This window comes from Gavia stellata, chromosome 10 (genome assembly GCF_030936135.1).
Source record: "Gavia stellata isolate bGavSte3 chromosome 10, bGavSte3.hap2, whole genome shotgun sequence".
Taxonomy (NCBI): Eukaryota; Metazoa; Chordata; class Aves; order Gaviiformes; family Gaviidae; genus Gavia; species Gavia stellata.
The window spans coordinates 14,474,187-14,501,010 of record NC_082603.1 but is presented as its reverse complement, the minus strand read 5'-3'; the positions used below and the strand labels follow the sequence as shown (position 1 = coordinate 14,501,010).

General features: G+C 37.9%; 1 protein-coding gene across 1 annotated transcript in view; it reads right to left on the bottom strand.

Moving 5' to 3' along the window:
* Positions 1-25,260, bottom strand: part of OLFM3 (olfactomedin 3) — a 70,298-nt gene extending 45,038 nt beyond the window's left edge. Inside the window, exon 1 of the mRNA XM_059821745.1 lies at positions 25,187-25,260. Coding sequence (XP_059677728.1) covers positions 25,187-25,255 — 69 coding nt within the window. The 5' untranslated portion in view covers positions 25,256-25,260. The remainder of the gene's footprint in view (positions 1-25,186) is intronic.
* Between the last annotated feature and the right edge of the window lie 1,564 nt (positions 25,261-26,824).

Below are 26,824 nucleotides of genomic sequence, written 5' to 3'. Positions count from 1 at the left end.
CTTTTTTTTTTCCATAGCACAGTATTTTAGATCTGCTCAATGCCACCTGCACATTCCATCAGATAGCCCAATGCATAGTTACAAGTTATGAGTGACAATTCTGTAATGCTTAGATGATAAATTCAATAAGTGATTTTGAAGACTTCAGAGCAAAAGGGAAGAACTGCATGGCCTGAAGTCTTTGTTAGTTTGAGACAAATTTGTTCACTTCCCATTTAAGAAAGAGGTCTTTTGACATCCTTTGTCAGCATAAAGCACTCAAAGGTAATTAATTTCAACTGCATTTCTAGGATGATGCAGGGCTGAAAGTTTATGATGCAAGTATGGTAAATCATTCAGTTCTGGAGGAATAGATTAAATGTCTTTTTGAGCTTCTGTCCATAGTTTATTTTCTGTGATAGTTCTGATGAAGGTAGGGAGTGCAAAATTTGTTTCTGGGTGGACGAATTGAACTGGGAAGGAGAAGAGTTTTTGAAGTACCCGAGAGACTTTTCCTCTTTTCATATGAGATTAAAGGGGGAAAAATCCCACAAAATACTATTAAAATGAGCTATGTTCTTAGAGGGCAGCAGAATGAGAGAAAGCAAGCTCTTCTGATACAGCTGACAAGAAACCAAGACACAAAAGTCAGAAACTATAGACTAGGCTCTGGCCTACTAAAACCAGTCAAACAGAACAACTGTGCTGTCTTAGTATAGATAAGCTAGCTGTGCCTCTTAGCTTCTCCTTAAATCGGTAGTTTGTTTATTAAATTTTTCCATCTTTTTTAAGACATTGGTTTGTGTATATCTTTTCTTTGTGTTTGTATGTGAGGTCAGGCTATGAACTGCAGAGATGGCATAATGAAGGTTAATGGAGCTCTCAGGTTCATATAACTCATCTGAATTAGAAATAACTTACTAAAACAGAGGAGGCTCAACAAAATCAAATCTAAAAATATTTCCTGCAGAGTTCATAACAGACTAAGTAACACTTCCAGACAGCTGCAATGTAATTTTGCCAAACTGAGATAAAATAAATGCCAAGGAAATGTCAGAGTGAACAAAGGAAGGGTCCCTCCTGTGTCCCTTTACAAATATTTTTTTCTACATTATTCCTTTACTAAACAGGGATGGAACAAGAATGGAAAGAGCAAGAAACATTAAAAACCAAACTGAGCTCTGGACCACTCCCTCCCTCCTCCAGTTGATACAGGAGTATGCATTCCTGAAATCTCTCATAATTTGAAGTCAAACACACTAACAACATTCTCTCCCTTATTTTGGTAAACACTGGAGGTATTATGAACTCAGCATTATATTGTGAAATCATCTGTGTGACTGCTGAGGAAACTAAGGAAGAATGAGTCCTGTTCTTTTGTTCTTCCCATAGAGAGTTATACAGAATTTCAGGGCAGGGAGGAATACAAAAACGGATATAGGCTTGCCTCTTCTGTTCCCAAGATATCTGCCACTGTAAATGAGCCAGTGTGACAAGAATAGTAAATACTTTCTTGTATTAATAGCAGTAATTAATGTCTTTGGGAGGAAAGAGGGAAAAAATTCTTTCTTTGTGCTGTTCATGTAATAGTAAAACAATCTAATGCTCATTAAGAATTGTATCCCCAGGGCATAATTTGGAGGTGGATGACCTATATAGTTTCCAAAGGCTTAGTCTTATAAAGAGACGAGGGGATGGTCTTAGATCATCTGAAAATGAATTGTACTCTACACACTAGAAAAACTTGAAGGGTTTGGAACACAGTTTTCATTAAGGACAAGGGATCAATTTCTGTCACTTGGCAAATAATTCTACTGCGCTTTCATCTTTTCAGGTTCAGTCAGTAAAGAGTAGACTAATTTTACAGTGAGGGTTTCCTGATAGGCATGCTGTGGAAACTCCATGGAGGTGGAAGCTGTCCCAGCAGCGTAGTTAATCATCCATCTCCCAAGTGCTATAGGAGCTCCTCAGAGGGACTCCGCAAAGCTACTTCATATGGGTTAATTGTAGGTTATCCAAGCTCAGGTTCTTTGTTCAACCAAATTTTAATTCACAGAAAGACATTAAGTATTTAAGTCTGGAACAAGTCTGACTGAACACTCTTCCATTTCATTGTCTTTCAAATTGCTCCTTAATTTCTTTTTGGTAATAATAATGATTTTAATTTAGACAGAGACTTTAATCTAAGGATGTCATAGCATTTTAACATGGTCAGCCCAGCCCAGCAAAAAAGAGGAGTTCTAAAATCCTGTTACCTCCCATACAATATGAACAGTGTGCGTTCCTGTCATGGATATGAAACTGCAGTTAAATTCCTAAAACCCTGGGGTGACTGCAGCAGAGGTAGAACTGAATGTAATGTCTGTTGATTGTAGTTGAATACTCCTGTGATGAAATCTAGCCTCTGAGCTGTAGGTTTGGTATAAAAAGAATATCCTGTATATGATATAAATATACCTTCTGTATGACTTTCAGTAGCATGTATATATGCTACTTCACAATGTAGGGAGAACATGTGTGCATGTGTGAGACAACATCACATAAATGCACTTTGTTTCTAGATTATGTACAATAAATACTAAACACTAGGTGACAACATTATCTCACCATTAAACATGGTAAAATTAATCATTTATTAATAATGTGAAGCAATAGTTATGTATAGCTAAATCCCTAAGTTCTTAATCCTTAACCTAACTGAATAAGGATTTTGCTCCGTATTGTCTGTTCACCAAACGTAATTACTTAGTTGCAAGTGTGCATGGTGTAACAGAAATTGTGTTGTCTGTCACTGTGTACAGAACCAAAAGATACCATTCTGTTTTTCACACTCTGCTATTGCACTGTTCTCAAAATAGTCTCTGAAAATTGAGCTGAAAAAAAAAAGACATGAATTCAAAACCAACATATTTGTGTTTTATAGATTTCCAGTCCTGGTGTTAGCAAATAATGAAACAGTGTCTGCATGATAACTAATAGAAAATGATGAGCAAAATCCTTACCAAGTATAAATGATGTTTAGCTCCATAGGCCCTTCTGTGTATGAAATATGTAACTCTTGAGCTTACCTTAAGGTGTTTGCGAGCAGTGACTCTGAGTATTAAATGTCAGTGTATGATGCAAATTTAGCTGTCTTCTTGAAAAGTACTGAGCCCCATTGTGTCTTTTGATCTCTAGGAGTAAACCTGAAGTGACTGTCTTCAGAACTTGTTTACACCAGTTTAAGAGATGTCAGAATTTTGTTCTCTGGACATTGCTTTTGCTCATTGGTTCACCAGATAAATAGAATTAAAACACTCAGGGTGATCTATCCTTTCTAAAGCATAATAATTCTGTTTATTTTCTGGGGCAAAAAAAGTCGTTATATATGCCTGGTCAACTCAGAGCAACCAGTAATAAGGGACATGTTTGTCGGACTATGTTGATTTATTTGACTATTAAGGTCTTACCAGAATAAAATATTCAGCTAATGATGAAAAGGGAGTGAATAGCAGTATGACTTTCTTTGTAAAAAATCTTTCAAGCAGAGGATAAAAGGCAATGGAGAATTCCACTGCACATAAGGCACTTAGACTTTCCTTTAGCACTAGAATGGGTCCAGTTCCTGACTCACCCTGACCTCTCTGAGAATCTCTGGTGACAGAAATGACTCTAAAAAAATGTTTTGTTATTTCAGCTTAGGATTCCTTTAGTGAGGAGGAGGGAAGGAAGAAAACGGAGGCAACATGTTAAATAATGGTGGCCAGATTCTGTCTTATGTCCCTAGCTTTTTAGTGCTGTGTGGGTGTCAGTCCCAGGCATAGCCAGTAATTACTGGCTTGAGGATGGCAGGATCCCTCTAAGACTCAGCAATACCACAAAATTATGACAAAGAATTTAGTTAGGGTCAGATCCTCAACTGGTATAACTCTGCCTGTCTGACTTCTGACAGTGCTCAGGGGCTGCAGCATCTCTCAGTTAGAAGTAGAGACCAGAGGTAAAGTAATTTTGTGTTGTCCTTGTGCACCATATACAACATGAGTGGCCAAAGCAAAAGGGCTTATTAGAAGGGTTACAAGTTCTGGCATCCTCAGTATAATTCTGTTTTGTTCTTCCAAAATAGCTGGACTCCACAGAATCATCCAAGCAATATGCTGCCTGCATTGATCTGCTGTGGATGGCTCCTCCCCTTAAAGTACAACCACTTTGTCTGGTATTAATGAAGAAATTAACTTTAATTCCCATTCTCACTTTCCGGCAGCTCATATATTAGCTTTTACAGTTCTCAGCTTCAGAAGTTTCTTTTTCCCTTTCATGAATCTTTGGAAATGGCAGAGCAAAAATATCTAAGAAATCCAAACTTGGAGAAACTTTCAAAAAGGGATTTGTTTTTTTTCAGGCAGTAAAAGAAAGAGAGTACTGAAATAGGAAAATAAAACCATTCTTTTCCCCAAGGACTTGATTTGGAGTGTAGTGTGAATGTATTTTTTCTGATAAAATGTCTTTATAACTCTGCAGCATGAATAAATAAAAACTGTAAACCAGTTCTGTAAGACAGAACTTTCAGGATCAGACGCCTCTCTGATGCTCTTTGGTCATAAGTCAATCCTCTGTCTTTGCCTCTGTTCCCCTGCTGCAGTGCAGATACTGTTTGCAACTACATTGATCCTTGAGCAGAAACATTGGCCTAGGTTTCCTAACACTTTTTAATTGTGCCTCAGACTAACTTAACTCCAACACATTACTTTTGTAGCTAAGGAACAACGAAATTTATTGCCTTGAGATTGTGCTATACAAATCCCTTGTGAACCACATAATAACAGTCATCTTGTTTACTCTGTTTACTGTTTCTCATACGGAAGTTATCTGTTGTTTCTTCTACTTACTGTATGGTTTCCTCAAAAGAAAAAAATCTGGACAGAAACAGAAGAAGATGGCTTAGCAGTTCCCAGGAACACAATGAAAGATTTACTTGAATAGCAGAGTTCAAAGCAAATCCATTCAATGGATCCATTCATAACTATATATTCACAGTAGGCCTACAGCACAGTATTTGTCTCCTGGAGAGACAAGAAAACATGGACGTTACCTTGAGAAGTGTTAGTAACATTTTTTATATTACTAAAAGGCTATTAGGTCTCATGAAGTTCTGGAAAGCACCTTCTGGTCTCATTGTATATTGTGTCTGTTACCTGTCAGAAAGACAACTTTTGGAGCGGGATGTTTGCAGCAATCATGTCGTCTTGTTGTCTAACCACAAAGTAACTGATACCAGACCGAAGTCCTCAAGTGTCTTTGGCAAAAGCTGTGGTATTGACACACCTGAAACCTTGTCTTGAAGTTTTGTTACAAATCTGTCTCTGAAAGCATCCGGCATTCCAGTTTATATGGTTAATTTTGACAGGTCAGATTAGTCATATGTGCTTATTTTTGAATCCTGACAGGACAAGTATTTCTAGTGTAAATACTTGTCTGAATTTAAGAACATGAATTTCTGAAAATACTCAAGCTTGCAACTTTAAAATTGTATGCATATCTACACTATTGAAAATCTAATACCAAAGATGGTCTTGAAAATGAACAAAGTGAAAGTATGAGTATGGATGATATTAGGTTGGGGTCTTTTTTAAAATCTTAGTGGAATATCCCGATAATATTTGCTTAAGTTACAATGTAAGAAAATACCAAGAGTTAGAAATGCTATTTCCTCTTTTGGTAGCAGCATAGAAAATGCAATCTCACCTTAGAATAGTATTGATATTTTCATTTACGATGACAACTAATAAGATGACTTCTATCCTTGTGCATCCATCTATGCTATCTATATAGACCCCTCTTGCAAAGATCTATGAGTTTATAGTAGGAAAAATAAACAAATAAAACTGAAAAATTATTTTAAAATCTAAGCATGTCATTTCTCCCTTATCCTTTCAAATGCATTTATGTAATTGTGCTCATTATTTAAAGATATGAAAAAATTACTTCAAAATCCAGTAAATGATGTTGCAAGAAACTATAAAACTAGTAGGAAAGAGCTTTTTTCTTTGTTGCAAACTACTTGAAGACTGATGGCTAGCTAAAGAGTGATAAAACCTGGGAACAGCTGTAAATCACATTGTGTAGGATTCTGTTTCAAATATATAGTAGCTTATTCCTTGCTTAGTTTGCTTTCTGACACGTTTCTTATACATATGTTGAAGGAAAATCAATCATCTCTGCTATCGAATAGTACTTAATATTCTCCTGTAAGGCTTCAGTGACTGATCTCTTCCTTTCCCTTTTTATCCTTGGATCTATACAATGACTCAGAGATCCCTTGCCTATTTTCTCTAATTTTTCATAATTGTATGGAATTACTTTCTAAAAAGTGTCACAGGTGCATTTATTTCTCCTCCCCAGTGATCAATAAAACAGATACTGCTTTGTAAGCATTACTTAAATCTGAGTGGTTTTGTTATAAACAGCAGTGAGGACTGAATCTGAGTATGAAGAACTGGGGAAAAAAAAAAAAAACCTGCAGCAGTGGAATGTGTTAGGCTGTATCATACTCTTCTGGGAAGTGCTGAGAAGCCCCCTCACGTAGTTAAAAATAGGCTGCAGTGTATACTCAATAATAAGGCTAAACAGATAATTTGTTCTAAACAATTTAACAAAATTAGCTTCCTCTTTTACTAGCATCAGTCTACAGAAAGACTACTATTTTCAGCAATGTTTCTATAAATAGTCCCTAGTGTGTAGCTATTTTATGAATAGTTCACAAACCTGAATGCTAAAATTTCAGCTACTTTGGATTGATAAGCCATGAAATATATTGGTATTTCTTAAATGACTAGGCAAAATTTGTTATCCTGTACAAATGCAAGTACAAATTATAAACTCATATTCAAAGATATATTACCATAATTACCTAACATTCTCTGTCATCAATTTTGCTTGCTAGAAAAGGAGTACAAACAATTTTTAACCTATGTTTGCTTAAAAATTAGAATTACTATTTGTGGAAGATTTTATTTCTATTTTCTTTCCTAACTACTGAGGACGGTGCATTAGGAAAGGAAAATATTGAATAATTTAATCTTTTTCATGCTCATTTTCTTCGTAGGCATCTTGCACTGATGTGCTTGTCCAGTAAGAGATAATACTTGATGGGCATAAGCCTGCTGACCTAGTCACAGGTATGGTAACATTCTAACTCACAACTGATTGATATTGCAAGTGCGAAATGAACCTAGCTTTGCTGCTGTGGCCATTACCTTTTCTTTGGAGAGATCTCTTGGTTTTGTCCTTGGTGGAAGGCAGAGGGAGGTATAGCCATAGGGCTTTCTTTAGGCAAACAGCAGTGTATTTTTTAATGAAATATATCCCAGTCACAATCTACTTTGGTACTGTTAGCCTTATTTTTAATGTGCTCTTCCATTAATAGGTCAGTACCTTTATGAAAAACAAAATATTCCTTAGGATATTATAATGGTTTTTTTAGATATTTCTGTTTTCAGTATTTCCAGGGTGTTCCCAGTAGAATTATTTATTTTAATCTCGCATCATATTATTTGGGTTTCCTGTTATCTTCCCTTCCTAAGCCTGTTCTTTCCACTTTTCAGAGTACCTAGTACATTTTCCAAAATGTGCTCACTATTTAGCATATTCTGCTAAGTCCTTATTACTGCCATCCTCCTTCCCATCACAAGCTATCACTATATCACAGTCTGTTCATTTGAGATTTATGTTGGATTTTGTATTTTATCCTATAAGCATGATATCTCATGCATTCAGCATTTATAATGTATGCACTGTTCCAAACAACACAATTCAGAAGAAACAATTTTTGTGCCATATGACAACTGTAGTAGCAAAAAAAAGTATTTGGATGCATTTATCTGCTCCATTTTGATTTTCTAAGTTTGGACTCTTGAGAGTGCTTGCAAGCTGTTAGCTCTGCGTACAGGCTTTGACTATAAGCTCACATAAGGCTAGTTATGGGCGTCTAACCAGGTTCCCCTGTACCTTGGTTTCAGTGGGAGACAAACCCAAGAAGGAGAGCTGCAAAGAAGTCCCAGTGCCCACTGACCCTGACTGGACAATGAACAAATCAAGCCTCCAGATGTACTATAGCATGTATCTACTGCTCAGTCTAGAGGCAGTCTTTGTCACCAAGAGATGTTTCACTTGTAGAAGAGAGATTTTGTAAGGGAAATGTACCAGAAACTATACCTATCATGCTGGTTCTTGCTTCAGAATCAGTGGTGCAAAAAAATTGAGAAGAAAGGCACAGTGAAAATGATGATGTGCTTGCCTCAACAACAAAAGAGTAAAGGCCAGCAATACATATATATATATATATGCAGTTGTTAAGCCTGTATGGCTCCCTCTGTGCTATGCCTAAGCTGCCTAGTTATGGGAACGTCCATACTGCAACTGGGTTACATGACTGTACAGTGGTTTGCTGGAAAGGTTTTCCTCTGGCATGCCTCAAGGTAAACAGTGCAGGTGGTCTAGAATGTAGCTTTGAATTGGATTGAGAGGTCGCTTTTAGAAGTCAGCAGCGGCATAGCCGGTGTCCACAGGTAGTCATTTAAGGGATTATTCTGAAGTTCCCATTACTTGCAGTGTTATCTTTGGTCTTTCAGCCAGTTACTCTTCAAGGATGTTAATCTTCAAGTAGAGTTTTGTAATGAATAGACACCATGGCACTCACTTATACTGTGGAATCAGCCTTGTCATTTTGTCAGGCAAGAATTCCCTCAGCATCAATGATTGTAGGTCTGAGCACACTGGTCCTAATGAAAACAGAAATGCAAAGCCTTATTGACTGGAAATGGGGAGGATGCGCTCTGTTTAGCGTAAAGATGTCTCTAACAGGACATTGCCAATTTTAAAATGCTCTGAATTCAAATGAGAGTCAGCAGAAAAAGAGAGACTCTGAAGTAATAGGCCTGATCTCCAAATGTGAATTGTCTGACTAGGTAATTTTTTTTTAAATTTAAAATAACCAAGTAGATTATTTAAGGTATTAAGCTTGTGTTTAAATTGATGGTGGTAGGTATGGTGATCATTAGTTCCTCCTACTACAGTCAATGCTTTGTTCAAGCAGGCTTGTGTTAACAAATGGCCTCCACAAAATAACCAATATATAAAAACAGGGCACCTTTAGGGGTTTTTTTGTTGTTGGTTTTTTTTTCCCCAATGCCTGTCATGAAGCATTTTTAGTTAAACTGATGCTGATTGGAGTAACTGTTGCAGAATTTGAATATATGCCCTTGGAAGGATAGCTGAAAGTCTTTCCAGTCTAATGAACAGGTTAGTAGATCTGTCTGTTAGGGACTTTTAAGTAAAATCAAACATATATTGTGCATGAACTACAATCATGTGAATTCTTGTAATCTTGTGATGTTTTCCTTAGGTTAACAGTGCATTTGGCTTGAAATGCACTTATTTGTATCTCAGAGGATTTGGTTTCAATTATTATTAAAAATAATAATCGAAATAACAAAATTCAGCATATGAAGTGATATGGAAGGGACTGGAGGAATCTTAGCAAAACGCTTAAGAATCTCTCAAAACTGAAAAATACCTAAAAGGTTCCTGGAAAAAGAAGCCGTCCTCTAAAGACAACTGAATATGACAAAAGCAAATGCCTAGCAGTTAAGGGGATCTGTAAGGAACATGACTAGTCAGAAAGCATTGCAAGATTGCAAACAAGGAGTGTGTGGGTACAGAATACAAATTAGCATTTTGGAGGGAGAAGAAAGAAGCCGAAGGACTTTGGTATGAAATTAGCTAATAATAGCATATTTTCTGCAGAGGAAGCAAAAATATTAGAAAAGATAGATATCACATTTACTAGTTTCTTAAAACCTGCAAATGTTCGGAAAACTAATGATGACATGATACAGTAAGTCTTTAGAACTGTAATTGAAATTTATGACAATGGATAAGAAAAGAGTGGTATTTTAACGTGAAAAAAATTTGCCTAAGAGATTAGTTTCTGGAGGTACAGTCCAGAATAATTAGAAAGTGAAACAAGAGCATCAGTCATTCTTAAGTGTTAGAGGCTATTAAAACAAGAAAATCACAAAATACATATAGCAGATGTCCAAGAAAAGAGTACTAATGAGAAGGGGAAAGTAAGTGTTAGACCAATATCTAATTGCACGTGGTTCGGGAAAATTCTGAAGGAGAAAAAATTGCAACCTTGTTTCTATTTAACAGAAGATCTAGGCAGTTAGGGCCTCTCAGGATTTTTTTTTTTTTTTTTTTTCAATAACTACCATCACTATTACTATCCATTTAGAAAGTGATTTGTGGAACCATCTGAGAAAACAAGAACTGGTCATGTCCCTTGTATGGAGATGTACTCAATGACCTAACCAGTCTTAACCTTATTTAATTTCTGTGGCGTTTATAAATGGGAGAGCTATAAGCAAGAGCAATTTATTCTATTCCTGACAGTCACCGGTGAACGTAATGTGAATGCCAGTAGCATCTGGGTAAATTTTTCTTCTGTATGAACAACAGCGGTGAACCTTAGCCATTAGTGTAGCTTTCTCACTTGACAAAGCTAGAACTGGGCAAATTTGAATACTACAGCTACTGCCAGTATTGCATCAAAATCCCTTTTCTTTCATTTTCTCAAAAAATTTAAAATTCAAGGCTCTCAGTATTGCCTGGTGGTTTTTTGTACAGTTGCCTTATCAAAGACATCAGGGAAGCCATGTCATTCTGTCTTCAGAGAGTGTTTTGAAATCTCCAAAGGAAGGAGAGTGCCTCTTCACTTCTCGTTCAGTCCAGAGTAAACACAAATTAAGCCAACACATACCTTCCCTCTCCTTGTGTATCATATCCATCAGGGATAATTTCATTGTCTAGTCCGACAAGTAGAGGAATAGATCTTCCTGTACATCCCTCCACACACAGACGATGTTGAAGGAGTTGGAAGAGTAGATGGGTAGCATTGGTGTTCTTCCTCATGTGCTGCTCTCTGGAGCTGGTAGCTCAGAGCGGGAGGAGGAAAAGAGGGAAACTACTGCTGGCTGCAGTATAAATACAGCAAATTTTGGAGGAGGAATTGTACTTCTCTGCCCACTCCAAAATTCCATGATCTAGTCCCTGGTGGCACTCACAAAAGCAAAGTTATCGCTTCATGAAATACTTTTTAATGATGATTATGTGTTTCAGCCAATACAATTTTTCCCTCTTGAGTCCTTGAGGTGAGAAAGACCACCTTAGAGAAGGGAGTGCTTAGTATTTAAAAAGGATAATCAACACGGTCTAAATAAATGGCACGTTCTGAGAACAGCAATTCAGTCAATATTTCCATTCAAAATTTTCTTCAAATGCGTCCTCTTTTTCATTGAGAAAGAGGAGGAGAACAAGCATATATGTCCTCAGGCTAAAGTTGTATTTTGATGCTTGAAACAAAGGACAGAACATTGCTGCTATTGCGAGTATGATTTGTTGTCCAGCAGTGTTTTACACCAAAGTAAACAGAGTGGACATAATGGAGGATGCTGCATTTTTGAAATAAATGTTTCCCATAGTGGAATTCTGACTGAAAGGACTGATACAAATGCTCAAGGTTTAATTTATAGAAAGGTTATAAACCCAAAATAAACCAGCCACTTCCTCCACCCTTAGTCCTTAATCTTTCACACCCCCCAATAGAAATAATTTTATAAGAAATTAATATTTTAAAGAGAAGCTATTCCTTTAAATCAATAAAAATAGATATAGTAAATTAAACATGTTTCATAGATGAGCAGGAAATAAACATTAGAAATAATAACGATACCTTGAACCTGGAAATGAGAGATTATGAAAAACGTTGATTGGTGGCATAGAGTGGATAATGTAAAATGAGATAGAGACCTTATTTTCCTTAAGTAAACATTTAGCCTTTTCTAGAGAAAGGGTCAGCATTTTTGTCGTTGCATTTTTTGGTAATAAAAATCACAATCTTATAAAGAACCACAATCTATAGGCTAATAGTTAGCTTTTCTAGACAGAATTTGTGATGTTATTCTTTCATGAGCATTTCTCTGTAAAAAGCCTCTTGTCTCTCCAAAACAATTTTCTGTCTCAGATCATCACAATTAATAATACATTTACAACATTTCAGCGAAAGTTGGATCTAGGAAAATAGTCATGGGGAGCATAAACTACTGTCTATCTAGTTTTAATTTTTTTTCTGGATGCTGAAATTTGCTTTAAGAGTAGATTTTCTAAAACTTTGAAGAGTTCATGATGAAAACAATGTGGTAAGGGTCTTTGTATTTCATAATTTCTAGTACTTCTCCTAGTTCAAATCCATTGGACCAGCACGAACCACAATGATTTACATATAAAATTATTTTGTAAGAGACACTGAATGAATGTTCCAGCTGTGGCGCTGAGAAATGTTTAAAAGCTGTTTAAATTGAAAGAAACTCTAAAGCTCTCAGAGAATTGCAGTAGCAACATTCACTCTAGATAAGGACAACAGCAATTGTTTAAAGCTACTAGGGTACCAAAGGTAAATGCAAGGCCAGTAATTGGAACTTTGGATACACTGATTTTACTCTCACTGCAGTGAAGATATTCACATTGGCTGACTTGAACTTTAAAAGAGTATGTACATGGTTTTATGAGAAAGCGAGTTCAGAGGGCAAAGAAAGATCAGCAAAAGACAACTGCTGCATAGATTGCTGATCACAGCAGGAAGTATGGAAGGGAAACAAGGTAGACATGTATTGCTATACCATCTGCTAAGACGGAAGTATTTATTTTAGCAGTGTCTGCAGGACTAGTATAGCAGAAGGTCATTAAAATTATTTTTATAAACTTCTTATTAAAAAGGATTATAAGGCAAATCAGCTATTTAACTTTGTGACAGCCACAACTGACAGATTTTTGGGTGTCATAAGTGAACCTATAATGTCACAGAATGTAGACATATGTGGTGCATGTGTAACTCCAGATATTTTATGTGCAAATTCAGTAGAGGGGTAAAGAAATAGCCAATCTCACTATTTATATGCCTTCCTACCTTAGAGGAACTTCTCTTATTCTTTGCTTCTGGTTTCAGTATAGTTTTCTGGGCCAGGAGGGACTTCTGTAAGACTGGAAACTTTAATTTTGTGTGACATAGTATGGAACATAGCTTCCAGTTTACTCATAGCTGCAGTTTTGCATATCTATTGCATGTGTTACTAAAATACATACTGTTGAGCTTGTTAAACGGTAATGTCCATATCATTTTTATATCAACGTATTAATCACAAAGAGAAAGAAAAGCAAGAGTACTTGCAAAATCTGTGTTGGGGATCAAGGAGGTGTTTGGGAGTCAGTATCCTCCTGCCTGTTATGTGGCAGGCAGAGGTGGAAGTAGGATTATCCTTTAGGTTAAAGAGTTAGGGGGGAACTTGAGGCTTTCAAGACAAAAAGGCAGGGGACCGTATTCTTTGCTTGTGGCTAAAGCTGATCCTCATGGGAGATTGTTAACACATATGTTTATAATGTTTTGATAATTGTGCATCTATTCAGAGACAGGATGGAAAACAGGTCAGTGGCATTCTTTGTATCTTGAGCTGTTTTTAGGATACATTCAAACAGGACTGACTATTGCTGCAAGTCAGAAAACAAGCCTGTCCATGAACCAGATGTCCTCCATGTGGACCAAGAATACACATGGGACAAAGATATGACTAATTCTCCCTACGTGATGTAATGTGTGTATCTCAAAAAATCTAATGAGTTTCTCAGAATACCTCAAAAAGGAGTAAACAGAGTAAGCGGTGGGGACTAAAGAGTTGCTGAAAAATGTATTAGAGCACTGGGAGACTAGTAGTACTAGAATAAATTTAATTTGAAAGGGGACAGGCTGAGAAGTATAAGAATAACAAATTATTTACAGAAAAAAATTTCTTTATTCTACTGAATTTACTTGTAGTACCAGTGGGCAAGGATATGATAGTCTGTGTCTAAAAAAGGAGAGATTTTTACCAATAAATAATTATTTCTCAAATATAAAACATAATACAAAAACACTGTCATTAGGTAGAATTCAGTGTAACTAAGAGTCGTGGCTGTCGGTTAACTAAGAGCTGTTGTGGACAAAGTGATAAAGAAGATGGATCACAGTATATTGTACAACAATTCTACATCTCCCATAGGAAAAAAAATGCCCAGGAGATACCTCAGTATCTCACTAGCAAAATAATTAAATTTTCCAATCATTCTGAATTGACCAATCCAAGAACTTCACCGAAGTCTATGCTTGTGGCCCTCAGTTTGGTGCTGAAAAATTTGAGAAATATAAATTCAGTCTTAATGGCTTTAAGATAAGAACTGTGATGTGGAAAAATCAGTATCTCCTCTTCCGATAAAAAAAGATAAGAAAACAAATAATAAGATTCTGTTATCACAGTCTCTCAATTGAAAACTGTCATTCTTGATAACATTGCACTGGGAAGATATATAGAAAATGACTTAGATGTAAATCATCACTGTATAAAAATACCAGTGTTTCTTTTTGACGTAAAGTTTTATAAAGTTCAGTATTCACTGATTTTTTTTGTTTAGGACCTGATGAAAGCAAACTCCAACACAAAATTTTTTGAGCTCACAATTACTCTTTGTATACACTGGATAAATTTATTTTGCCTCTAGGAATGGACTTTAACCATACCCAACAGAGCCTGTTTGAAAAATAGGAACAGAAACAAAGAAACCACTAGATAGCTCATTACCTGAGCCATAAGCAGAGGATGTCACATACTGAGCCTTTTGACATGGTATCCTACAGCATCCTTGTTGTAGTCAAACTGGGGGAGTTATGAGCTGGATGGGTGGATTACAAGGCAGGCAGAAAAATGTTTGGACTGGTTAAAGGGTAATGGTTTGAAGTCTAACTTGCAGCTAGTAGTGGGAGGCATTGCTGAAGGGTTAATGCTGTTTAACATCTTCAGGATGATGGAGCAGAATGATACCAAATTACTGGAAATCGCCAAAGGTCAGAGGGGCTCTGAAATGCTGGAGATATGGACTAGAAGACCTCCAAAGGTCTCTGATTGCACTGATGATAAAGTTTCATGACCTGTTTTGTATTAAACAGCTTCAGACTATTCAGGAGTTCATGAAAATCATCTATCTAAGGATGTATTTGCCATGAATGAGCAACTACCAAGTATTATTTTAATCTGGTATTGACTGACTGAAGGGTTAATATAATTCCCTGCGTTTGTCCTCAGGAAAACAAGTTTTATTACACTATGTTTCAGTATAATTTTTTTTTTTTGAGTTGCACTGAATTTATTTTTTTTTTTATATTTAATTTCTGTATATGCATGTCTTGAAATAATTACCAGGAGGGGTAACCTACAAAAGGGTTATTCAGGGTTCTGATTTTGGCAGATGTTACTGTAGTGTTGTCATGAATACATGCTGACTGGGGAGCCAGAGCTATAGAACAGATCCTGGGAATGCACTGAGACCGATAGTGGGGGAAGTCTGCTCAGCCCTTTCCTCCTCTTAGTAAACTCATGCCTGAACGTTATGTTACGCAAGTGCTGTTCAGGGTAAATCAGTTATCAGAATAGAAATTTCATCCAGGTTGAATAAGGTGAATATATTGTTGTAACTGACACCTTGAACAAGGCTTTTTGTGTATCTGAAAAATAACTACTGGTTTAAAAAGTAAATCACTGAGTGTATTAGAAAGGCTAACTCAAAAGATGATAATCTGTTGAATGATGCTGATCCTATGGGAAATGTAATTTTATCTTGAAGCAAACAACCACAATTTTGAACATTCTTTGAAACATGTATTTTAAAATAATTCCTTGGCTAAGTTGAGGTGACAGAAGTAACTTTGAGGCTTAAATTTGGTTTGCAGAAACCTTTTCTCTGAATAAGGTATTTCCAAAAAGCTTTCAATTCATTGTCAGTCTGAGTAAAATACTTGCAGGGCATATTATAAATAATTTAGGATGTCACAGTTCTCCGAGAAAACTTAAGAACTTGGCAAATCTGATTTTGTTAACTGGTATTTTGTTGGTCATTTCTACAATTATTTTATTGATGGAATAATTTGAGTATTACTTAATATCTGTGTTTTTCTTATTTAATATAGTTGTGGACTTTTATGATGTCTGAGGTTATCTGACTTTTTTGTAATAAGACACCAGGTATAACTGGTAGTTGATTTCTGCAAATATGAATTAGTTACTAAACATTCAAAGTTCCCTACTTTATGCTTCAGAAAAAGCATATTTGTTGTAACTGCTCATTTGCTACTCTGCCTGACATGCACCTCTGTATTCTTTATGCAAGTGCCCAGAAAAACCTGTGATGACAGTAGATAATATTGATCTGAGATCTCATTATAAATTCAAACCTGTCACACACTTGCTTTGAGAACTGAGAGTGAATACATCTAAGCTGTATCTAAATTTTTCATACCATCATCTATTCTATGTACTTTTTGTTACTCAGTACAGTAGCTCAGTACTACAACTACACTGTTTTCTATGTATTTTCTTGGAAAAGTCTCAATACCATATATTGAAAATGAACAGAATCTTATTGTAAGAAGGTAGATTTTTTAGAATAATATGTAAGAGATTATACAAAATGAATAGGAAAAAAATAATTGAAGTAGGGAGGCTGAGACTGGACAACCCCATTTAATGAGTAAGCAAGTGTGTGACAGGTTTGCATTTAGAATGAGATCTCAGATCAATAATATTTGCTGTCACCACAGGTATTAATGTTTTCTAAATGTACTGAAGTTCCTATTTCTGTAAATCCAATTTTAAAACTGAAGTCCAAACTCAAATATCATCTGCAATTTCATATATGGAAAATTACTTAAGTGCTTAGTTATCTCCTTGAAATTGATATCCTGAAACACATTTTAAAGTATTTTCCCAAAGCAGTAGTTCTAAAAAAGGAGGTCCGTGAAAATCTCTGTTTTTTAATAACATGCACCAAGAATTTAAGAATAGTACTTCTCACAGTGTTATGAATAACTTAGAGAGTTCATGAAGCTGCAGTCCTCTGAACTGACTAAGTCTTTTCCAATTGTTCTGGCTCCTCCCTTGTAGATTACTTCACGGCTTCTGGAGGATGTAAACACTATTTCCCAAAACCATAGGAGTGAAGAGGGCTACTTGCTTTCAGAATTTGCTTAAGCTGCTGTTATGCTGACTGCTACGTGCTTTTCAGTGAAATAAGTAAACAGGAATATTAAATCTGCATTCACAGTTACAAGGATTTGTTTGGTTTAGAAGGCAGTGCAGCAGACATATGACTGTTCTTGAGGGGAATGCAGGATGAAAAAGATACATTTGTGTTATCTGGGGATGCTTTAGGTTAGTTAACTAAGTGATTTAAAAGTCTGAGAAAAGTGCAGAAGGGGTCAGAATATTAAAAAAACTTTAATTTCTCTTGAGGAAAAAAGTTTTAAATTAATAGGAGTGCATATTTTGTGAATAATTACATGTTGTTATTTTTTTTTCTTGTGAAAAGACATAGATACAGAAGCAGCTGGGTAAGAGTTTACAAAATTCCATATCCATAGGCCTGGTATTTCCTATTCAACCTACTTTTGGCTATAACTCAAGTTCCAATTTATGGTTGTTTACTGACTTATGAAAAATACGCCTGGTTGTTTCTTGTGCTTTTCTGATTAATAAACGTCTGTCATGAAGTTGAAGAGGGCGTAGAATAGTATGAAAAAAAGTATATGCTATGTGTGATACCACCATGAAACTTGAATTAAGCAAATTATTGTGTATACTCCTGTATCCATTAATACAGTTACCTCCTCAATGTTAACTGCTTGTATCACCAATATTTTGTGCTCTGTGTTTCCTTCCTTAAGCATGCACATTTTGTGGTGTATTTAGTTCCTTAGTATGAATCAGTCATATTGTCAAAAAGGTAGTTATTAGGAAACTATTTCTAGAAGCTGGCCAGTAAAGATGAAGACTAGAGATCATTTAGTTTTGGTCAACACAGAGCTAGCTAGACAAATGGTACTAACTTTCTTTGTCTGATACATAGGTTATTTCCCTATTTATTAAAAAATCTTCTGGTACTATTCCCAATGAGATGGTCTTGAGAATGGGGATAAGATAATCCATATACGTGGCCTTGTTATTTTGCGTTCTGGTGTCTTGGTGTCTCTTTCAGACAGAAATATGAATTCTCCAATTCCAAACAAAACCAAGTCTAGACTTTAAAAACCTTTAGTGACAAGAATAAAACAATGACAATAAAAATAGTAATGTTTTTGAAATAGTTTCAAGTGTTCTGACAAATTATGCTGCTGATAGATGTTCAGTTGCCTTTAAGATTGTAGTCACTAATGAAAAAATCTGAAGCCGCAGTCCATGCTTACAGTGAAGTGTCACTGATTCTTGGAAGTAATGCTGTGACATAAGATATTATGTCCAAGATCAGTCTCCTTTTTTTTCAGATACATTTCTTGACACTGTGCTGTGCACAACATTAAGAAATAATCTCAGAATTGTCTTTGCTTGGGCTTCACCATCACCCAAACATTGTAATATGAATCTTAAATTCATGAACAGAGACAAAAGCTCCCTTAACTGAACTACTCACGTTCCATTCCTGCATCTTGAAATGAGGGTAACTCCTTTATTTCAGACAGTGAAAGGTATCAAGTGGCCATCAGCGATGGATGGGTGTCCTTCAGATAGCTAGATAATAGTGTGCCATAATCAGAATTGTTACAAGTTGCAACTTTTTGTCCATTTCTAAACTAGAGTTCTATGCAGCTTTCATTACAAACAAGCCACCTTTACACTTCTGTTTCACTTATATTCTTACTTCTTGGATAACATGCGCTGTCCTTTCTGGTTAATATTCAATGTGTTCCAGTGCAAATATGATAAACAAAAGAATCAGTTTTCTGAATTGGTGGTAAAAATAACTTAGTACCTGAAGTAAGAGGAATTGTGTCCTCTAGAAAATTAATTTCTTTCTAGTGTTAGGAAAATATCCCAGCTGACTGAATAAAGGAATGATTTAAGATATTTATTGCCTGTTTTTTCTTTTTCTCAAACTCAACAAAAACATCATTAATGTCAGGATGAAGTACATGAAGATTGATGCTGTGTAGTTTGAGAGTTCTTAAGATATCGCTCTGTGAATGCATTAAGATAATTTTCTCTTAGAAAAAAAAGTGAGTAAAAATACTGAAGGGGGACAGATTTGGAACTTTTTTTCTTTTGGGAAGGAACTCCTTTTTGAAAAATGAGGTCAGATCAGGTGAACAGTAAATTGTTCTGTTCTGCAGGTGCACCAAGTGCACGCTTACTAGCTGACCATGTGAGAGGTAGTGCACGCTGTATCCTTATATTAAACAAGTACAATTTAAGCTCTTTGATCTTCTTTCAGAATTCTTGAAATACATAAAAATGTTTAACTCCCAAATGTTTTTCATGCTTCAAAGTATTTTTAAAAGTAAAATGACCTGCTACTGTATTTCTGTTTTTTACTGACTTGGAGAGGACTAAGAATTCTGCTGGCTAGGTTCTTAGGTGGAATGATTAACATGTATAGAAACATGTGCTTGTGTCGCACATCTTGGTTTAAAAACATGTGAATAATAGATCTGGTCTGGAGTTCTGAGGTATGTTCTTTCTTTCTGTTTTTATCCCACTTAGACTCAGATGCGAGAATTTCTGAAATTTTCAGTTCTTTTGTATAAGTAAGAGAAGTTTTCCACTTGTTCCTGAATGCTCCCACATGAAAAGAATTCTGTATTCAAACCCAGGCACACAAAGTCCTCACTTTCCCTACGTTTCACCTTAGACAAGAAATCTACTGCCTTGTGGAGTTCAGCAGTAGAATAGATTGCTGTTCTTGTGAAAGATGGTCTTTGAGAGGATTCCTCCCAGACTACTGCTGCAAAAATTTACACAAGGCTTTTGAGTTTTACCTGGTTTTCAGTGAAGATCCAGTAAGAATGCCTAATTGATGCCCTTAAGCATTTTTGTCATACTAGAGTATTGAAAAAGGAGATTTCGATGCCCGAAATAGACTGGACCCTCTCTGAGGACTCTCTGTTCATTTCTTAATAGGCCCCTTATGAACTTCATGAATGTGAACTTGAAATTTATAACTGTGTTAAATCTGTAGCCAACTAGAAACACCATTTTTAGAGCTATAGCTGGATGTTGTTTTAATAGCTGTTATACTGCATTTCCTGTTCCTGATAGTTACCTTGTCTGCTTCAGCTTTTTTTTCTTTGCATATTTTGTGAATTGTTCCTCCTTTATTTGCTTATGACTTGACCAAATATAGAAGAAAGGTGGAAGCCCGGTCACCTGGAGGCAATATGCATCTAATGGGAAAATAATTGTTTCCTGTGAGAAAATCATTACTCAGTATATGTATACACATGTCTATGTATACAGATATACTTTTTTTTGAGATTATATTTAATGTATATAATCAGCGTATGAGTGCATTCAAAGAAGTAGCAGTCATATTAGTAGTGAGCAACAGAGGAATCTGTTTTTAGCTAGACGAAAGAAAAGGTCTCTTCACATAGCATCAACAGTTCTAAAAAGCCCTTAAAGACCATGTGATGTCTGATAGCACCAGAAGAGTCAGCAGTCACACAGTTGTCACTCACATAGTCTCTTCTAATGTCTTCATATATGTTACTTAAAATGATGCAGTGAATACCTTTCTGTGATTTTATATAACATATAATGGATGTGTGTCATTGAGTGTAGATGAATAGGAAATATATGAAGCATCTTTTTTTCTGGGACTGAAAGGTTAGAAGGCATTGTATTGACCATTCTGGGAAGACCCAGTAGTGTTAACAACAGTCTTTGGTCTTTACCCATTGACTGAAGTTACTAGAGTGAGAGTAACGTAACTGGAATGACATATGGGGAGGGCCCAGGATATATTGGTAGCAGTAGGATGTTCTTCAATGGCTGTTGAATCACGTTGCTCAGAAATGGGAGAGCAGACAACAAGCGAGAGTTGACCACATTCAGCAATTGATGATTTAGAGCATTCTTAAATCATGCAGGCTAAATAATTATATATGATTTTCATATTGACTAACTGTAGGAAACAGGGTAATTTAATTTCCAAGTAGCTAATGAGATTTCCTTTTAATTTTTCAGTGTATTGAAGTACTACCAGTCGTATTTCCAACAGAAATAGTGTATTGTGATAACCCTTGTTTGTACATAGTATTCTTGTTATAAAATCTCACAGTAGGGATGAATGAATTTCTATTGCAAAGCAGCATTAAAGCAGCGTACTCTTCCTACAGACAAGTTCTTGAAATCTGGGAAAAAGAAGGATTTCAGTGGCTAGTTGTGTGGTCTGATTATGTGCAAAATTTGCAGGTTTTTAAAATCTAGAAGCACAGCCATTCCGAAGATCAAAATGCAAAGTTTAATTAAGCATTCAAAAATAGATGACTGGTTTCAAATTTGCGTTTATTTTTTAATGTTAATATTCCCAAACATCCTATTGTCCCAAGCAATGAATACAGGTAACAGTTGCTTTTTGTAACTGTCCTTAATGATACTATACTTAGCTTCTGTTTGGGATTGTACTTGGCAGTCATCTTCTGAAACATTTTTTTTCAAAATTCAAATAATTGAAACTCAACAGATGTAGGACATACAGCCATTATAAAAGTTAAAGGCATAAAGTTAATTAACTGCATTGAAAAATTAACATATTTTTTCATATCTACTTAAAGTTTTCAAAATTAAACCTAAAAAATGCCATCTAGACTTTGAAACCTGCTGAGATTGATTTCTATGTGGAGCAACATTACATCACTCTGAAATGCTTACTTGGTTATGCTACTGTGATTAGCAAATGATGGCCAGCAAAAGCAACACTCACAAAAGAGGTCCTCTTTACATACTATGAAGGTCATTATAGAAAACTCCAGGCTTGTAGAAAAGCAGCACAGAGATGCCACCTAGCAGTAACTCTTAGAAATTTCCTGATATTTAATAATTCCTTCTTTCAAGATATTGCACTTAAGTGTAGGAGAAAGGAAAGATTTTATACTCGGAGTCCTTTCCCTATAGCTGGCTTCCTTCTGAATATCTAGCGACCCTGCTGGAAATAAAACTTTACTGAAATATATTACCATGAATAATTATATTTTCTTGTATTTTTCTATGTAAATACAGAGGAAAATTAGAATCAAATTAACAGATATAACATTTAATAAGTCTCTTAAAATTGATAGTCTGTATTTAGCACTAAGAGTGTTTAAAATTAATCAGTAGTGTGCTGTTTTCCATTTGTTAAAGAAAATTTCCAGAGCTGGTCAATATTCTATATCATGTTTAGCAGGAAAAAGAAGAAATACAAAAGCATGGGCAATAAATTACAATGGTTGAAATAAAATCTTAACATTCCAGAGATTTATGAATAAACTATATATATATTTTTTGTTACATATTTTACCATAAGATGGCGATACTTAAACACTACACCATCAGTAAATAACCTAGTCAGTTTAGCATAAAAGCCCTGTCATAATAAGAGTGCCTGTGGACAGCAGTCTTGAGTCAGTGATGGCCTGGTGCTAAATCAAAGCTTTTTTTCCCCAGGCATTATTTTAAAGTAGTTGATCAGTAAAAAAAGTTATTACTTGAATATTAATTATGTAGGACATGATCAGGAATGTATTGTGCATACTTGGAAATGTCTGATGTGATTTATTTTCATAAGCTGAATAGTTTGCGACTGTCAAGGGCATGTAAAAAGTTGTCTGTCTAGTCAGGAGCATGTTGCACAATTCTTTTCGGAAAAGAAAGAATTAGTATCCCTTGTTTCCCACAATTAATTTCATATGATGTATTTGCTTCCCAACCTGCAGGGCAGAAAATTATTATTCTATTTCAATTTAGTATAAAGCAAGATAAATAACTGAGCATCGCTTCAATTTCTAATGTGAGATTTCAATCACAACTTGTACTTTTTTTGCTAAAAAACCCTGTAAACATTTTACATGTATAATTTTCCACAGAAATATGAAATCTGTTGTTCATAGTCAACAAAATTAAATTATTATCTGCCATTTGGCATCTTTTTTGTGTTTAATGTGGTGTAGCATCTTAACCAAGGATCTGAGTAACTATTTGATCTCGTGTTTTTATTTCTGAAAACCCAATTTAGCTCTGATAAACATCAGACTTTGATTAAGGGCTCTTATTTTTATATAATCTTAAGGGCTTTGTGAATGGGTCATGAGCCAGAAAGCTCCAAAGGTAAAAGGGCCTGCAATGAACATTTTAATAACCCAGAAAATGTCACACAGAGTGATGAACAAAAGGCCATTTTTATGCCCTCTGCACAGTTTGCCACAGCCAAAAGGGCTAGAAGCAAAGTTTCAAAAGTTAATTTGTGCCATTTTATTACAGTGGCTCATCCTGCTTTTCAGTGCTGGATGTAACAGACACATAAGATGGAGCATTTCTTCCCACTGTTATTTTGGGGCATATCTCTGACACCTGAACTAAAAGAATAATTCTGCCAGCTGAAGCTCATTTGCTTCTTTAGTGGTTTTACTCTTCTGTGGGTAGACAGTGATACAATTTTTTCTTTTCCTGCTTTTTCTTAAAGAGGCACAGTCTCTTTAAGTCTCTTAACTTTCATAGAACTCACTAAGTGTAAGAGAAGATAGAAAAATAAAGAAAAATGAGTGTGTGGAAACCTCTAATTACAACATGACCATGTGCTGCTATTCACACAAATGTGTGAATTCACACTCCTGTGCGTTGCCTGATGAGTCTCTTTACAGACATAGCACTAGCTGATACTTTCAAATAGCTCCTATTTAATAACATTGATATAATTAATTATTTAGCTAATATTATTAATCCTATATCACCTCCTGCTTTTTTAAGTTGTCACTGTATCTTACTGATTAAAAAGCGGTCAGAATGCTGTAGCCGTAAATCAGATTTCCACTGAATTGCTTTTTAAGTTCTATCTTTATATTTTTGAAGAGGAACATCCCTTCCACATTGTTGGAAATTCAGTACATATTTTTGTATATGATTAATTCCTTTAAAATAAAGGAAAAAACCTGCCAGAAGAGCTGAACGTTGCCTCATGTGGTTGTCTGGTACCTAAAGGGTATTAAAATAACATTCACCAACATACAACATAAATTGTGGCAACACGGTATGGACTACTTCTGGTAATGGACTGCAACATACTGTAAGAATGTTTTCTTTCTGTTACTTTTTTATAGTGTTCCCAGTTACATGATTGCGTGTCACAAAAAGACAGATGAGACAAGTTCTACATCTACAAGATGCAGCACTACGGACATCTCCAGGCCTAGGGGTTTTCAGTCATCTATTGCTCTTAAGTGGTATAGTGCAGTTCTGATTTTTTAATGATTTAATCTCAAATCACCTTCACAAGCCAGGTTGCATGGCTAAAACATATTGCTTACTTTTATCATTATTTCAATATCAGCTCTTTTGGCGACCTGAACACCTTTGAAAATAGCGAAACTCTGCAGCGCCCAGAGCATGGCTGTAGTACTAAAACCAGTGTCTTCACGTGACGCCTCCGGTTCCACTCTAAACAAATATCTTTCCAGTCGGCGGCTGTCGCTCCCTGCTTCCAGTGCTAGCTGCTTCCCCAGAACTGGTGCAGGCACCGAGCACTATAAATACCGCTTTCCCTTGAGTCGGATAAAACCGCTGCTCATTTCAGCTGGACAGCTACCGGCCTTGAGCAGCGGGTGAGCCCCGTCCTGCTCTGCCCCGACGCTCCCGCTGCCCACCTCTTTTACATGCAGCTGAGATAACGTGTGCGTGGGGTGCTGCCGGGGGGTCGTGGGGAGATGGGGGGTGCGGGCGTGCGCGGGCTCTGCGCGCCGGTGCCGTGGGCCCCGCTGCAGCGTGCCCGCGCCCATAGACCCTCTGACCGCTTGCACCCGCGCTTCCCCGCCTCGCACCGTGAAGCCGGTAATCCCGGGGCCGGGGACAGCCGTTTCCGCCACCAACTCTCCCGCCTGGCCGGTCGGACAGCCAAGGACACGCACCCGCCTCTCCCCGGAGCCATCCAGCCGCCCGGCAGAGCCGCATCGCCCGCTACCGCATACGCCGCGTGCGGCCCGGCACCGCCGGCCTCGCTCTGCCGCTGCGGGGCCAGGGCGAACTTGCCGTCCGCGGGGGTGCCCGGGGCGCGGCGCCCGGCCGGCTCCTACCTTGGACGGGTCGAGGCCGGCCAGCAAGGACAGCAGCAGGAGGTTGAGGATGTTGGCAGGCGCCCGCATCCTGATCCCGGGGCTGCCTCTCCGCGCCGCTTCTCTCGGTCATTCACTCCGCTCCCGCTGCAGCGACCGCGCCAGCAGCCGCACTTTCTGCCCGCCCGCCGGAGCCCGAGTGGAGGCGGCAGCGGCAGCCGCCCGGGGAACGCTCATTCCGCAGGCAGCCTCGGCGCGGGGAGGGCGGGCGAGGACGGCGCTGCCCGTGCTGCCGGAGCGGCTCCGCTGCCCCGTCCCACCCCCGCCCCTCCCCCCCGCCCCCGGCCAGCCCACCGCAAAAGTTTGGGCCCGGGAGACGGCGGCGGTAGCGCGGCTGGACGGGCTCGGGGAGCGGGCGGCGGATGTGACATCACCGCCGCCGTGAGGGAGCCGAGGGCCGTTAGCGGGGAGCGGCCGGGGATGCGGTGGCGGGCTGGGCTGGGCTGGGCTGCTGAGGGGCGCCGGCAGCCGCAGGCTGAGGAGGGGCGCCGCCCGGGCTGCTAAAGCGCGCCGTGACCCGTCTCACGGGGCGGCTCTGCGTCCCCCTTCGCCCAAACTTTGCGTTATTCCCCCTCTGCAGTGGCTGGCGGAGGCTCTTTCCTCCGTGGAGGGCAGCGTGCAGCCGGGCACCGCTCCCCCGCTGGCTGCAGGCGGGTAGGTGCGGCTCTCCTGAAAGGAGCACCTGGCACCACGGCACTGGGAGAGGGGCAAGGGCGGGCTGCTGTGGGGAGCTGCGGGTGCCGCGGTAGGGAGAGAGTGGTCAGAGGAGAAGGGGTTTCGTCTGGGGGATGCCGCTCTTTCACTCCCCCACCGAGAAAGTTAAGTCAGGGCTCGGCTGAGCCCTGATGAGGGGAAGGCCACCACTCTGCTTTCCAGCTGGACCATGGGCCAGCAAGGGACTGTCCTGTCGTCTTCCTTTGGCTGGAGCTGTGGCGGGAAGGCCTGTATAGGTGCAGGTTGGTGGAGGTCATTGGTTGAGGAGTCCTTTGGGAACCCTCTCAAGGACATGTTGTAGCATGCAATCAGCAGTTTCCGTTTCTCTACTTCAACCAGCGTGTTTGTAGTCAGACAACACTGGTTTGCCAGCCAAGGCTCTGGGTGGGCTCCTGTCTGCCTATGCAGCAGCTCATGGTCACTCTTCTACAGCTACCGATGAGGAAGTACAGACAGGGATGTGGTTTGGCTTCCTCAGGGTTGCACGTTCGGCACAGCTGAGTATGGCCTAAATGTAAATCACACTTCAAAAACACCATCCTGCTAGCATGGGCAAAGTATGTTAAAGTTTCAATTATTTTCCCTTACGAGAGTCAAGCTCATGATCTATGGTCAGGGTAACCTTTTTTATAAGATTATAACTAGGATGGTTGTAAATGAGTTTTTTAGCTTTGAATGGTAAAAATGTTTTAGCTTTACAGTTGGCAATTTTTTTGTCTTCATTAGATTCTCTGGAGTCTACATTGTGTACTTTTTAGCAGCTGGTACAGAAAGGCCAACGCTGTTGTGGATTTTTAGGTGCTATGTAATCTTAACAAAGAGAAAAATAGGACAAAAATATTCTTAAAGAAGAAAAACTTCAGTGTAAAAAAAAGAAACAAAAAT